The 14,420-nt window shown below is 42.7% G+C and overlaps 1 protein-coding gene across 1 annotated transcript in view; it reads right to left on the bottom strand.

Moving 5' to 3' along the window:
• The window catches only part of LOC147110942 (inositol 1,4,5-trisphosphate-gated calcium channel ITPR1-like), a 509,662-nt gene that overhangs the window by 86,450 nt on the left and 408,792 nt on the right, over window positions 1-14,420 (bottom strand). Inside the window, exons 53-56 of the mRNA XM_085999984.1 lie at window positions 8,292-8,520; window positions 7,989-8,122; window positions 6,927-7,092; window positions 5,947-6,107 (exon numbers count right to left, since the gene is read on the bottom strand). Coding sequence (XP_085856110.1) covers window positions 5,947-6,107; window positions 6,927-7,092; window positions 7,989-8,122; window positions 8,292-8,520 — 690 coding nt within the window. The remainder of the gene's footprint in view (window positions 1-5,946; window positions 6,108-6,926; window positions 7,093-7,988; window positions 8,123-8,291; window positions 8,521-14,420) is intronic.

Below are 14,420 nucleotides of genomic sequence, written 5' to 3'. Positions count from 1 at the left end.
CTGCACATGTTGCTTGAACTTGCGCCATTCTCTATGTAAGTTCAAAGATTCCCAATCCATTCAAGGCAAGGGCGCTCCAACGATGTCCATTTCAAATCCCTGTTCTGACACCATGTCTTGTTTTGCACACTCTGTACAAAAATAATAACTTGCAGGACAACTGAGTATTACAGTTTAAACTCTTATGAAGCATCAGGTCTGTGATCTCAATCATACAGCACAGTGGGGACAAGATGGAGTTAGGACCCCTAGCCTCCTGGGTCTTCCAAACAATAGCAGTCCTTACAGATGCCTGCAGGCCAATGACAACTCAACATGTGATCACGTGAATATAATAGGTATTCCTTACAGATGCCTGCGGGCCAATGATAATTCAATATGCAAATGTTACAGAAAGACTTCCTTTAAGTCCCACTCTCTGTTTAATGTACCTTTCATCAGACATGTTTCCATATCTCCTCTTCATAGGCATATTGATCTCTGTCTCCCATATCTTCTGTGCATGTAGAGATCAATTCCCCCCCTCCCCTTGATAATATTGAAATTGGCACACAAAGTGCTGCCACTGGTTTGGGAGACCTCATCATAAAGTCAAGCAAATCCTCTGCCTCTTGCCCCTGTGGATGAGGATTGAGGGTCAGCTCCTGTCCAGATACCTGAAATATCAATTTCATCTTGAAATACTGATGACATTGACCCTCGCACAGGACAGAATCTTGGACTCTACAACCAATATGTGCCAATCCCCTTCCACAGAATAAATCTCCCACTTTTCACTCCATGCCTAACTTTCGATCCCATTTCTGCAAAATGCATCTCACCTACAAGGAAAAAGGGTATTGGAGACAGAGGATTCATTCCTCACAATGTTGATGGGATGTCGGATTTTCATCTTCTAATTAGATTTTCCTGTATTGTCGAATATACGACCCTTGCAGTTTGGTCCAACATCCTAATAAACTTCTAATGAAAGGGACCAAAATTCAGGGTTAGAAAGAAACATCTGCCGTACAAATTATCAGAACCAAACCATAATATTGATCTCTAGGAAAGGCTCTGAACTAAGTTTTTAGCACATCCTCCTTTAAAAGGGTTTAATTACTTGAGTACTGAGGGAGGGTTTCAAGAGAATAGAAAGTATCTGAAGAGCCTTTCACTTATGAGAGACTGTAGTTATACTACTGACTAGTACCTGCAGGGTGCAACCTTCAGCAAAGCTATAATGCCATGGGCGCCTTGCTGTGGTTGGTGCTGCACATGCTCACTTGGACCTTTCCATTCCCCAGAGTGGCTACTTTTAATTAAAAAGATTGAGTTTCTAAAGTTCCCAGGAAATTCACATTTGAAATTTATATATGCACTAGGCTGAAGTTATACTGCAGCTGGTGTGAAACTACCTCTAGGATATGGCTCCCACTTCCTGGCTTCAGTGCACTTGGGGATTAGATCATCAGCCTGGCCCAAGTTATGCTGTCAATTGTGCATCGGTGACACTGCTTAGCATCAATGGGGAAGTGGAGCTATAACTACACCCTTACTTATTAAAGCGTTTACGTTACTACGATGGTAATATTGCTTAAGGAAACACCTCCAAGCATATGCAATTTCCCACCTGTTTTGTTTGTTGAGAAGAATGCATTGGTTGATTAAAAGTGTTACCCACCAAAAACAAATGGGCTTTTGTTAAAGCCTTAGCATATTAACCGGAAGGTACAGATCTCAAATGGAACAAGACCACATTTCATACACAGGTGTGTTTCCACAGTGTCAGTGAACCCTCACCGTAGCCAGGAAAGTTTTGAAATCGTATCATACTGTTTACATTTATACAGCCTTTGTAGATCAAGATCACGGTTCTGTCGCAACTGGTCTGTACACCCACACACTGCAGGCAATTGCTGGCTGCAATTACTAACCGGTTACTTTCAAAGTGTCACTATCAGTATTAAGCCACTTCTGAAATCTATTTGATGGAAATTCCCTGGGTGATGTCACCATGTACGTATCACCAGACAAGTTAGGTTGCTGCTCATTAAATGCAGCGCTTTTTAAAAAAATACGCCGGATGAGCTCGAATGAAAAGCAACCCGTGACGTTTTGGACAGACAAGGCTCAGAATGCAGATTATTGTTCACTGTTCGTGGAATCTTACAGCACAGGAGGCCGCCATTCGGCTCCTCATACCTGCACCAGCTCTTTGGAAGAGCTGTCCAATTAGTTCCACTCCCCTGCTCTGTCCCCATAGCCCTGCAAACATTTCCCCTTCAAGTTCCAATTCCTTTTTGAAAGTTACTATTGAATCTGCTTCCACTACCATTCCAGATCGTGACAACTCGCTGTGTAAGAAACATTCTCAGCTCCCCACTGATTCATTTGCCAATTATCTTAAATCTGTGCGCTCTGGTTACCGGCACTCCTACCAGTGGAAACAGTTTCTCCTTATTTACTCTATCAAAACCCTTCATCTTCCTTCTCTCCCTCATCCCCTAATGGCTACCCGAGTCACAATTGCAGTTTGAGTTGCGCTGTGGAATTTAGTCTAATTGCATTAAGGCATGAACTTTGAGGTAATTATGTGAGAAAATTGGATATCTGCTCCTTGGGGCAAACTGAACTGGCAGGTAACTTCATGCCATCAAAATTTGTTTTAAAAAGGGGCTGTAAAAAAAAAAAAATCATCCTAGGCCCACTGAAGAGCTTCCTGTCGTGTCTGAAATATTGACTTTTCACCAAGAAATTCACAGAGCAGAACGATTTGAAAACCTTGTTAAGCAAGTCTCAAAAGCAACTCCAGCCCGGCCCCGCCAGCCTCAAAACCCCCTGAATCATCCAACCTTTATATAAGCGTTATAGAAAAGTGACTTTCCTACAAATGTGAGCCTTGCTTCATTGTGCCTGGGGAAGGGACGGTAAATCAAAAGACACTACGGCGCTCAGCTGTTGTAGTGAATCACACAATAAAAAGGGGGAGTCTGCCCAAGGACCAAGTCATTCCTTATACAATCTACAGTTGAGCCGTGTGTTAAAACATTACCCCGGTTACACACACGGGTACATACAATACTGTGACGGTGCCACACTGACCATGACTCTTAATAGATATGTTTTTAAGTTTGAAAGACATATTGAAAATACTAACAAGCTGGAACTCGTCACAGTATCTGGAAGGATAGGTCTAAGTAGGCCTTCTGAGCCCATTATCCTTCCCTATTCCAAGAACATACGCTGTTGCAAAACTTGAACATAAAATTACATCATCCATTTAATGAAAATTTCCATACCGAGAAATTAATTTTCCACTTTTTAAAAATAAAAGAGGTAGGAGTTCTGTGTAACTGGTGAACCACCACTCTAAAAACAGGGAAGTGGCACCAAGATGGTCCGAGTACATGCAAATGCTGAGCCTAGGTTACAGCACCAAGTCTCCACATAAGCAGGAAATAGAAAAATACATCAGTAACAATTTCAATGCATTTCAAGATCGTAAGAGCAGCCAAAAGACTTGAAATCCAAAAGTATGGGGTGTCCTTCGAAATGAGTCTGCATTCAATTCTAGAACATTAGCTGCCAGTCAGGTTACACAAAGCTGACTCCGATGTATAAAGCACATTTTCCATACCCCCAGGACCATCACAGAACACTGGGGAACAAAGCTCTTGTTGCACAGGTAACAGCTAATTAATACAGTTGTATCCGGCATTAAGCAGCACAGGGTTTGAAAGAGTATTTGAATGCACATAAATTTGAGCAACAGTGGACAAGGATTTTTTTTTAACACAATGGCTTTGAGCGAACTAGCTACATTGTAAGATTCAAAGATTTCTTTTTATTCGTTTATGGGATGTGGGCGTCGCTGGCAAAGCCAGCATTTATTGCCCATCCCTAATTGCCCTCAAGAAGGTGGTGGTGAGCCACCTTCTTGAACTGCTGCAGTCCATGTGGTGAAGGTACTCCCACAGTGCTGTTAGGTAGGAAGTTCCAGGATTTTGACCCAGCGACGATGAAGGAACGGCGATATACCCCTAAGTCAGGATGGTGTGTGACTTGGAGGGGAACTTGGAGATGGTGGTGTTCCCATGCGCCTTCTAGGTGGAAGAGGTTGCGGGTTTGGGAGGGGCTGCCGAAAAAGCCTTGGCGAGTTGCTGCAGTGCATCTTGTAGATGGTACACACAGCAGCCACGGTGTGCCGGTGGTGGAGGGAGTGAATGTTTAAGGTGGTGCCAATCAAGTAGGCTGCTTTGTCCTGGATGGTGTCAAGCTTCTTGAGTGTTGTTGGAGCTGCACTGATCCAAGCAAGTGGAGAGTATTCCATCACACTCCTTAATAAGAGGTTGTTAGTACGAGAACAATTTTTATTTATATAGCACAGCGTACCGAGAACTCCAACCAGACCTCAATGAGATATCTGATTTGAGCTGAGAGCTGTTGGTGAAACTACCCATATAAACTGCGAGGCAGTTTCACCAACAGGAGGAAAAACATGGCCACTGCCAGCCCCTCTCTTATTCTTTCAGTTATTATAATGGGACCTACGTTGTAAGTGGCTTGGCTTGGTTCAAAAAAGCAAGGGCAGGGGCAGGAGGAAGGAAATCTAAGAAAGTCCAAGTATACACCATAGCTTTCTTTCTGAAATTGGAAAAATAAAGTTTCTGCTGTTTTTCAAACTGCCCCACCCAAATCCATGACCACCTCCTTGATTGAACCATTGCACAAGATCTCTCTACCTCCAAGGTCAAAATCACACACAAGGCCGTATCAACCATTTTCTCATCTCCTTTACTATCTCATGTCCTTGATCCTCACCTTTCATCCCTGGAACAAAAATAAAACCTACCTCCTAGCTTCTTCACCAGTGCCTGCTCAAATTCCCTATCTACAGGTCTGCCACCTGCAATGACATCATGACTCTGACCACATCAAACTGCACTTCCTTTTAATTACTGTGGCCAAAGCCAAAGGATCAACCTTGGAGGGCAAGGAAAGTCCCAGCTTCTTCTTCTCTACCACAAGCTGCCTGCTTTGCCCTTGCCTCAATATGTCCATGCAAATTAACCTTGGAGTTAAATTGAGAGGATTCATAATGGAGGCTAATTGGTTAGCTTACACTGCCTCCTCTGTACCCCTCCAGGAACCTACACTAACGAGCCACACTATTTTCATTCCCGACCAACCCAGCTCTCAGACTTTCCTGAAAGAATGAAGGAAGGCCAAAGTGGTGAAATAAATCTACAAGAATGAGGGGGAATAAACTGTCTACAACAGCACTTCTCAACCTCACAGGTGTAAAGCCAAGACAAAGAAAGTGATTCCAGCTGGAAGACGCCAAACACCTGTATACACACCCCAATTCATGTCTCCTGGGCTTCCAACGTTTAAAGCAACTACATTATCTGTAAGCCCTAGGTGCAAATGTCTTGGTACAGAGTAATCTTTGGATCAGCTTTCATTACATACATCTTGCCTTTCACACAAGATCTGTCAAACACATTTTCTAGAAATTTCTAAATGAGATCCCTACACAATGGAATGAGAAATAAAACTGTTTTTTAAACATAAATGAAAAAAGCATCATCTAGTTGTTTAAGGTCTCAAAAATTTACTTCACCCTCGAACTTGGGAGTTTGAGCAGTGGCTGGCACCTCAAACATTCTTGACGGTTTCAGCCAATTTGCTGGGATTCCACAGCAGAGGCCAAAAGCACTAGTCACTGGAAAAGGTGTGCCGGAGCAAACAGTGACTATGAAAGGTCGAACTCACACAAACAAATCTTTCAATAAAAATCAGTCAAGTACCTTATTTAAAAAAAAAAAATCAATGTCCATCTTATTCCTTTTCGATGAATTCATCTTCAACAAGACACTTAACAGGGTGACAGCTACACATTATATTATTTATTTATTCCACTCAAAATGAAAACTAACTGTGCGTAGTAGAGTTGTCACTGACCTTGATCATCTCTGCTACATAGCTCTCTGGCCCAGTGTATTCAGTCGAGTCCTTGACTTTCACCAAGACAATAAAGCATAGATAATGCCACATGTTGTGTTCCTCCTTGATATGTTCTTCAAACGTTACGGTCTTGTTATCAAACTTATCCCTTTCCAAGCCTAGAAACAATAAATTAATAATTACCAAACCTGAGACTAATTACATGTGTAGAACTGAAGTGTAAACAGAAGCAGCTCATCACCATTCAGACAGTATGTTTCTGACTGAGGGGAGAATCCATTATTCGAAGTCTATTCATTTACATGTGTTGGAGATTTTACAACCAAGGTAATGCATAACTACACCAGACATTTCAAATCATTTGGAATGCAATAATCACATAATCTGAAACCATAAATGCCTCATTTAACACAACGCTCATCTGTCCTTTACTGTTGTTCGTACTGTTTGATGTTGTGACATCTGCTCTTACACTTATGGAACCTACTACACTGCATCATCTGTTCCGACAATACCTGGATCACACAACATTGTTTTTCTTGTTTGAATATATTATTCAGAGCCTTCCGTATCAAACAGCATATGAGCATTTGGCGACTCACATTTTGTTGCCAATTTCCAGCATTTGCTTCTTTTTATCTGAACACAAGTGTTAAATGAGAAGGTGGTGAAGGAATACCACACTGGCAAGGCAGCCTAACATATTCAACTTGCATGTCTTTATGTAATGGTCAGGTTCTGTCCATTTGTAGCTCCCTTCACTTGGAGATGTTTTGCTAGATTATCCAAGTTTGACAGGATTTTTTTTTCCCCAAAGAAGAAATTCTTTACAACATATTTTGAAACAATCTACTGGAATCTTCACATTTCCAAGGATACCACATTTTCTAAAGAGATGGTTCAGTGACCTCTATCTGTTTTTCCCCATTTCTCAGAGGCATCTCTCCCATCTACTTACAGCAAACAGGAATACTAACCACATATGAAGCAGGTAGTTTTCAGAACTTCTTCCTTCTTCTGTTTTTCACTCCTCAAGTCAGCAAAAGTGTCAATGATGACACCAAAGATCAAGTTCAGGACAATGATGATGACCATGAAGAAGAAGAGAAGGTCATAGATCACACGAGCAGCAAATAGTGGTTCCTGTGAAATGTGATAGTCACCCAATGAATGCAGACATTTATAAATGGACAATAAGTGCTTCAAAAGATAGTTTGCCCACTAAAATAAAATAGTTTGTTCACTAACTTTAAGCAGCTCCTTAAAACCTCTCTTTGACCAAGCTTTTGGTCACCTGCCCTAATTTCTCCTTATGTGGCTCGGTGTCAAATTTTTTGTCTTTTAATACTCCAGTGAAGCACCTTGGGATGTTTTGCTATGTTAAAGGCGCTATATAAATACAAGTTGTTGTTGTTGTAAAATGTGACTTTTATTTAATGTCAAAACACACATCCATGGGGTTGGAGCACTGGGCTAGTTTTCTCTAAGTTAGTTTCAACACAAGCCAAGCCATGCACACACATGTGCTTTAAATACCCTTTAAAAATATCTGTAAGCCTTCCATAGAACAGGTGAAAGCAGATGTTATTTTTAATTACTATATAGATACAAGCAAATCATTTAACTGGGGATTCAAACTATTAATTATTGTAATATGCACAAAACAAGGAACAGCTTAATTTATTTGGAAAAAAATTGCACGACAGTTAAATAGTGAGATCTGAATACCTGAAAGGTTAATGACACAAGCTCAACTGGATGCATTATAATTGTGTTATATCCTACCGATTCATTGCCAGGTTGTTTCTTTGGAGGATGAGAGATGCTGTACAAATTGCAAAGTACATCAAATGGAAGTTAGATGCTGGTAAAATTTGACTGACCTGTATTTGACCTGTGGATTGCGCTGGCAACTAAAACTTGACCGTATTAAAGCTAGAATGTCAGGCATTCAGCCCACTGGCCTCTGATTGGCTGGACAGTATGCGTATCCAAAAATTATTGTTTTAAAGATAATATATAAAGCAGCAGCTCCATACCTCTTTGGAAGGTTTCCTGAGCACATCTCCCACTCCTCCTCCACTTCGCAGTCCGTGGCTGAGTACAGTAATGATGCACATCAACAGGGTTTCACAGGTATGCTCCGAGTCCTCTTCATTCTCGGAAAGCAACTCTGACGGGGAACAATTTGTACAACAGGTTTATTTTTAATATATACCAAGGCCACTTAACTTATAATTAACAGGCACATCAGCGCAGCACTTGCTAGCCAACGTTTTGCCAAAGCAAGTTGCCTCGTCCTGCTTCCTGAATATATCGGCTTGAAACCAAGGTCACCTTACCGTTACTTTCCACGGAGTAAAGTGTTGAACAGTTCTCTCCGTTTCCCAGTCGACAGACATCAGCAGTCAGGAACTCTTCTGCCATTGATGCAGCATCTTCTAAGCAAATACAACAGAATGAGAAATAGACGTCAGGGTGCTTTAAGAATCTGTGCTCTATAGAGGGTTTTGTTTGCAGAGAATGAGGTATATTTCCCTGTTTTCTAATGCTGGAGAAGAGGCCGGTGTATGTTTAAATTGGGTTTCCCCACCTTATACAGCGACTTTTCAATCATCATTGGTGAATAGAGGAAAATAACAGTCATAAGACCCAAATGTAATAATACGCATCATATTACGTTCACATAGTAACTTGATGTCAGTCAGATGGTTACACAGATTCAAGATGTAATGCATTGGTCACCCTTACACATAGGCTTAAAAGAAAATGACAGCACAAGATAGGCAGGATCAGACACCTTACACCTCCATTATCTTGTCTCCATTTTTGGCCATATTTTAAACATTTAGGTTTGCTTGGTTTCTTGACGGAACTTTTGTTAAAAAGATAACAAAGAAACTAGATCTAGTTCTTTAAAACATAATAATGTGCACACCATTCACACCATTGGTGTTCCATTAGAGTTTACAGCATGGTACTTGGGCTTCCATCAGGAATTCCCTTAAAATGTTCCCACCTTCTTCCTTTATAATATGGCCTTTTAAAGATAGAGGCGCAAGTTCCAGCCAACGTTGGACTCTCTCTTCTAGGGTCTTGGAGAAACCAGTGTTAATTATCCACTTACTACATTATAATATACTTGCACATGATACTCAGCGTTGAGTCTCGAGTGTAGATTGTCCTATTGGTTATGGATGATAAACAGAAACCAAAGCGGAGATCTGTTACACCCAATTAGATTTTACCCAAAAGGTGTGAGAGGCAGCTGCCAGTTCACCGGCAAAATCACTGCAAATGAGGCTACAATGACCAGTTCACCTTGCATGCAATTTCCCAGCATTTATGGCACAACAGTGGAGATTCATCCACCCACACTTGTAAAAAAGTCATCCAAGATAGCTGGGGACTGTGCTGATGGCTGAAATGGAGTTGGAGTCCTTTAAGAAGATTTACAGCAACAGTTTGAGGGTATTTTTAAACCTTTTCCCTGGTTTTGTTTTTGTTCCTGTTTCCACTTGGGTGGTCAGGAACTTTTGCATCAATTGTTGTGGTGTTGCCGCTTTCTCTCTGTTACATGCACAGTAGAATTCCCCCTGGGAGTCCCATACATTAGCTTTCTGGAGGAAGGGGACGAGCAGGAGGTCCATAGGAGAGATGGTTGCGCCAAAGGAGGACTATAGGCACCCACATCACTGCTCCACCCAGAAACAAGCAGAAGCATACTGACCTGGAATTGTCCCAGGGAGGAAGGTGGAGAGAGCGAGAGGGGCAGAGAGAGAGAGAGAAAAGAGGGTAAGGAGGGAGGCGGGGGAGACGAGAGTGAGATGGTGAGGGACGGGGTGAGCGAGAGAATACATGAACATACGTGTAGGTATACACAGGTATGAGCTCCGATTTGCCAAGGAACCAGTTGCGCAGTTGTGCCACAGCTGTAATCTGGTCTGCTGCCAAACTCGACAACAGACATTGCGGAGTGGTTGTGTCGGTCTCTTCAGACCTCTTTTTATGCCTCATGCTCGTTCCAGGTATGCTGCGCACTGCTGTCCAAAGGGAAAGCGACTGTCGAGTATCAAACCAAAGACATCCCTTCTCATTTCCACCTCATGCATCACAACGCCCTTTTCATGAATTGGCTGCTGAGCTGCTCAGTCACTTGCTCGCAGACCCAGCTTTGTGCATTCGCATTACGGTTCCCTTCATTTCATTTCTGCCTGGCACTTATTTCTGTTGAACACTTGTGAAGAGAGAAACTCCTTTCCAATGCAGTCCTGGTGTGGGAAAAACTTACATCCTTGGTGTAGGAGCAGAGAAACAGGAGTAGGCCCATTCAACCCCTCAAGCCTGTTCTGCAGTTCAATTTGATCATGGCTAATCTGTATCTCAACTTCGTTTATCTGCCTTTGATCCATATTCCTCAATACCCTTACCTAATAAAAATCTGTTGATCCCAGTCTTGAAAATTTTAATTGACCCCCAGCATCTGCAGCCTTCTTGGGTGGGGGGAGAGGGGGAGGGAGAGCAGGAAAGAGTTCCAGATTTCCACTATCCTTTGTGTGATAAAGTGCTTCGTGGCTTCACTCCTGAATGGTATAGCTCCAATTTTATGATTGTGCCCACTTGCTCTGGATTCCTCCACCAGAGGAACTAGTTTTTCTGTATCTATTGAATCCCTTAATCATTTAAAACCCCTCGATTAAATCATTCCCTCAACCTTCTAAACTCATGGGAATACAAGCCAAATATATGCAATCTGTCCTCATAATTGAACCCTTTAAGCCCCTGCATCATTCAGGTGAATCAGCGCTGTACCCCTTCCAAGGCCAATATATCCTTCCTGAAATGCAGTGTCCAAAGCTGAAGACAATATTCTCTTTATTAAGTTCAACATTGTCTTCATAACTAATTATAATTAGCAGCAATCTCACATGAGATGGAGCAGGGGTCTCTTATATTACCACAGCTCCAACATAATGAGGAACCCTGGATCCACATCCGTGCGAGTGGTGAGTATTACATCATATTCGCGTCTTTAGCCTTGTAGGTAATGAAGAGGCATTGAGGGGTCAGGTGATGAGTCACTCATCAGAGTACCCAGCCTCTGCCCTGCTCTTGTAGGCCACTGTGTTGATATGGTTGCTCCAGTTAAGTTTCAGGTCAGAGGTGACCTCCCAGGATGTAAATGGTAGAAGACTCTGTGGTGGTGATGCCATTAAAGTTCAGGATACAGTTGGGTCTTTCCTTGTTGGAGGTGATCATTACATGACACTTAAGTGGCACGAATGTTAACTGCCACCTGTCATCCCAAGTCTGGATGTTGTATAGACCCTAGTTATAGACTGGGATGGGCTGCTTCTTTATCGGAAGAGTTATGAATGGAGTTGAACATTGTGTAATCATCAGCTAACAGCCCCACTTATGACTGATGGAAAATCATTAATGAAGCAGCTGAAGATGGTTGGGTCAAGAACACTTTGCTAAGGAGCTCCTGCAGTGATATCCTGGGGCTGCGATGATTGGTCTCCAATAACCACAACCACTTTCCTTTGTGCCAGATATGACTCCAGCCACCTGGAGAGTTTTCCCTTCAACTCCCATTGACCTCAGTTTCATGAAGGCTCCTTGATGCCACACTCGGTCAGATACAGCCTTGTTGTCAAGGGCAGCTGCTCAATCTTGTTGGCCAGAGTTCAAAAACATCACGCTGAAAGAGATACCCATTATATCAATGATGAGGAAATTCAGACCTAGGACCACAGCTGTCAGAAGAATTTCCTGGAACTCAAGTATGAGAGTTGATAGATCAACGGTTTGGTATTTACCACGATTGGGCAAGCAACTGCAGCTGATTTCCACACCTCCATCTGGTGGAACCACCATATACACCCGTGGGTTATAGTATCTGTCCAGAATGTGGTTACAAGGATGGTGGCAAATTACTCACACATTTCATGATGAGCTGTACTATTGACTGTGCCACTTGCAAGGAGTCTTCCATATCTGCTATGCACCCAACGAGGCTTCAAACTCCTACTTTGTCAATTGTTTAATGGTCAAGTAAGGTGGTTCTGGATGGTATAACTGTCATTGTGTCAGCTCCAGATGAAAGACTGAAACAAAGTGATTGCTTTGTGGCCGACTTTTTAATTGGATACCTGAACCAGATGGGTCTACAGTAGTCCAGAGGACTGTTGATGATTAATGAACCAGGCTGGCTGATCAATGGTACTGTATCTGGAGGACAGACCAGTCACTGGGGACTGGAATTTTTCACACTTGGCTCAAGGTTAACCTTGCACACCAAGGTCTTAATGGGTATGGTTCTCCTGGCTGCAAAAATTGTGGGAAGCTTGTTCTGGGCTGATTTTAGCTGGTTAAACCACAGCAGCATGGCTGCACACACTTGGGGGTCCTCAAGCCCTGACTGTTGCAAACTGGGCCTAAGCTCGCTCTTGACTTGGGTAAATGGGATGTGTACCTAGAGGAAGAGAGGGCACAGTCTATGAATTTCTCAGTAGGTTGGCTTGGAGACTCAAACATGATGGGTTTCAAAAAAAAAATTGTGAAGGCAGCATCGTAACAAGTTAATTATGGATTGACGGCAAGTTCTTCCTTGCTAATTTTGTAGTTTACGGAGTAAGTTTCCGTGGGCTTTTAGGAAGCCCAAGAATCCCCAGTCCGAGTGGGCTCGCACACAAGTCCGTATCAACATCAACAGCTTCCATTCAATACTCCAAAGTTGCCTCTGTTGAAGGAACAAGATTTGAAGAAAGTATTTGATGATTCACCAAGTCAAACCTAATCCTTTGAGGTCTGAGCACATATAATGTTACTTAAGTTCAATTATACTGTGGCTCAGCTTTCATTTTTGACCTTGAGCAGATTCAAACAAAAATCTTGAGCTGGCCAACTTGGCTGTATGCTAACGGACACAAAAATCAGATACGATCATTTGTCTCTTCAAAACCATTACATTTTGTCCCTTGCAGCTTTAATTATAGATGTAATTATTAGTGCATAGATGCATAGGAAATTTTCTACAAGTTGGGCAACATAACCAAAGTTCACAATTACCACCGCAGTGATGTCCTTGCAGATGCGTTTACAGCTGCAACGCTTCCGTTAATGGCCCAGAAATTCAGGTCGGGGGCTTCCCGCGGGTGCAAGCTCCCGACCTGCACTTACCTTGCACGCCGGCCGTTGAGCTGTGGGCCCCCGTGGAATTCTGATCCGGGGCCTGGTCCAGCTGCCGGCGTGCAGTGCTTGCATATCCGAGGGGCGCAGTTAGTTCGATGCGTTCCCTGGGATCACGTGGGCCATGGAGAGCCAATCGGAGCAGGGAATGCTCCATTCATAAGTCTGACAGGAAGTGCTGTCGAACTTAGAAATACTATGGGCCCCAAAACATCATTAAATCGGCAAATAATTTTTTTTTTTTTTTTTAAATCACATTTTTAAAATCTCTATATATATATTAAAAAAATAGCTCATCTGTCTGTCTGTATGTACTCTATACACTCAAAAGTTATAGAGCGTACCTACACATGTTATATCCAAAGAAAGCTTATGATTCCGGAATGGTCATAAGCGTATTTACTTTTTGGTCAGACAAAAATTGTTCAGACGGTATCCAAAAAACGTTCAAAATTCCATTCATTAGCATTGAGTGACGTGAAGGTTGACCAATCGTACAGTCGAGCGACACGACGGTTGACCAATCGCTGCGTCACGGGGGCGGGTTCATTGCGCGTGCGGGCGGGCCATCCTAGAGTTGAGTGAAGTTATGATTGACCAATCCTACAGTTCAGTGACCTGACGGTTGACCAATCAGTGCGTGTGGGGGCAGGCCTAATCCTTCTGAGCGGAGGTGAGTGGCCGCCATCTTGATTCCTGAGTTGATTTTTTTCCCTCCACTTTCTGTACACAATTAAATAGTTTTTTAAAAAAAAGTAAATTAATTTCTAAAGACTTTTTGTAAGCTGATAAATTTTCCTATCTTTCACCCTCTTTTTTTGCTGCCCGGGGACTCGGGCTTTCCCCCCCTCTACTAGGCCGCAGGCTCAGCCGCAATCGGCGGTCTAAAGCCCGCTCAGGCCCCGTCCCGGGGCTCGGGAGGGCGGAGAGTTTTCTATAAACGAAGTGACTGCTGCCAACGACTGGAAGCTGCGGTGAGTGACTGGTGCCAACGACTAGAAGCTGATTGTTAAGTCTGTGTGTTATAATGAGAATTACTACACAGACCACAAGAGTAAATTTTAACAGGTCTTTACTAGTCGAAGGGCAGGGCTGAACTGCCCAATAAATCATTACGCAGCACTTATATACCGGTGTGGTCACCGCCGGTATTACAGTATACAGCAGCCAAAATAAAGTAGTGCAACCCTTAAAATAGTTCTCTTAAAGGTGGAACCATACACTACAATCCTCCCTTTTTAGCTTAACAGTATATATTCCCCATTAAACATAACATC

Source organism: Somniosus microcephalus, chromosome 11, assembly GCF_052327205.1.
Source record: "Somniosus microcephalus isolate GS21.2 chromosome 11, FLI_Smic_1.0, whole genome shotgun sequence".
NCBI lineage: Eukaryota > Metazoa > Chordata > Chondrichthyes > Squaliformes > Somniosidae > Somniosus > Somniosus microcephalus.
The sequence above is the reverse complement of the archived record's forward strand: the minus strand, read 5'-3'. Positions and strand labels throughout refer to the sequence as shown.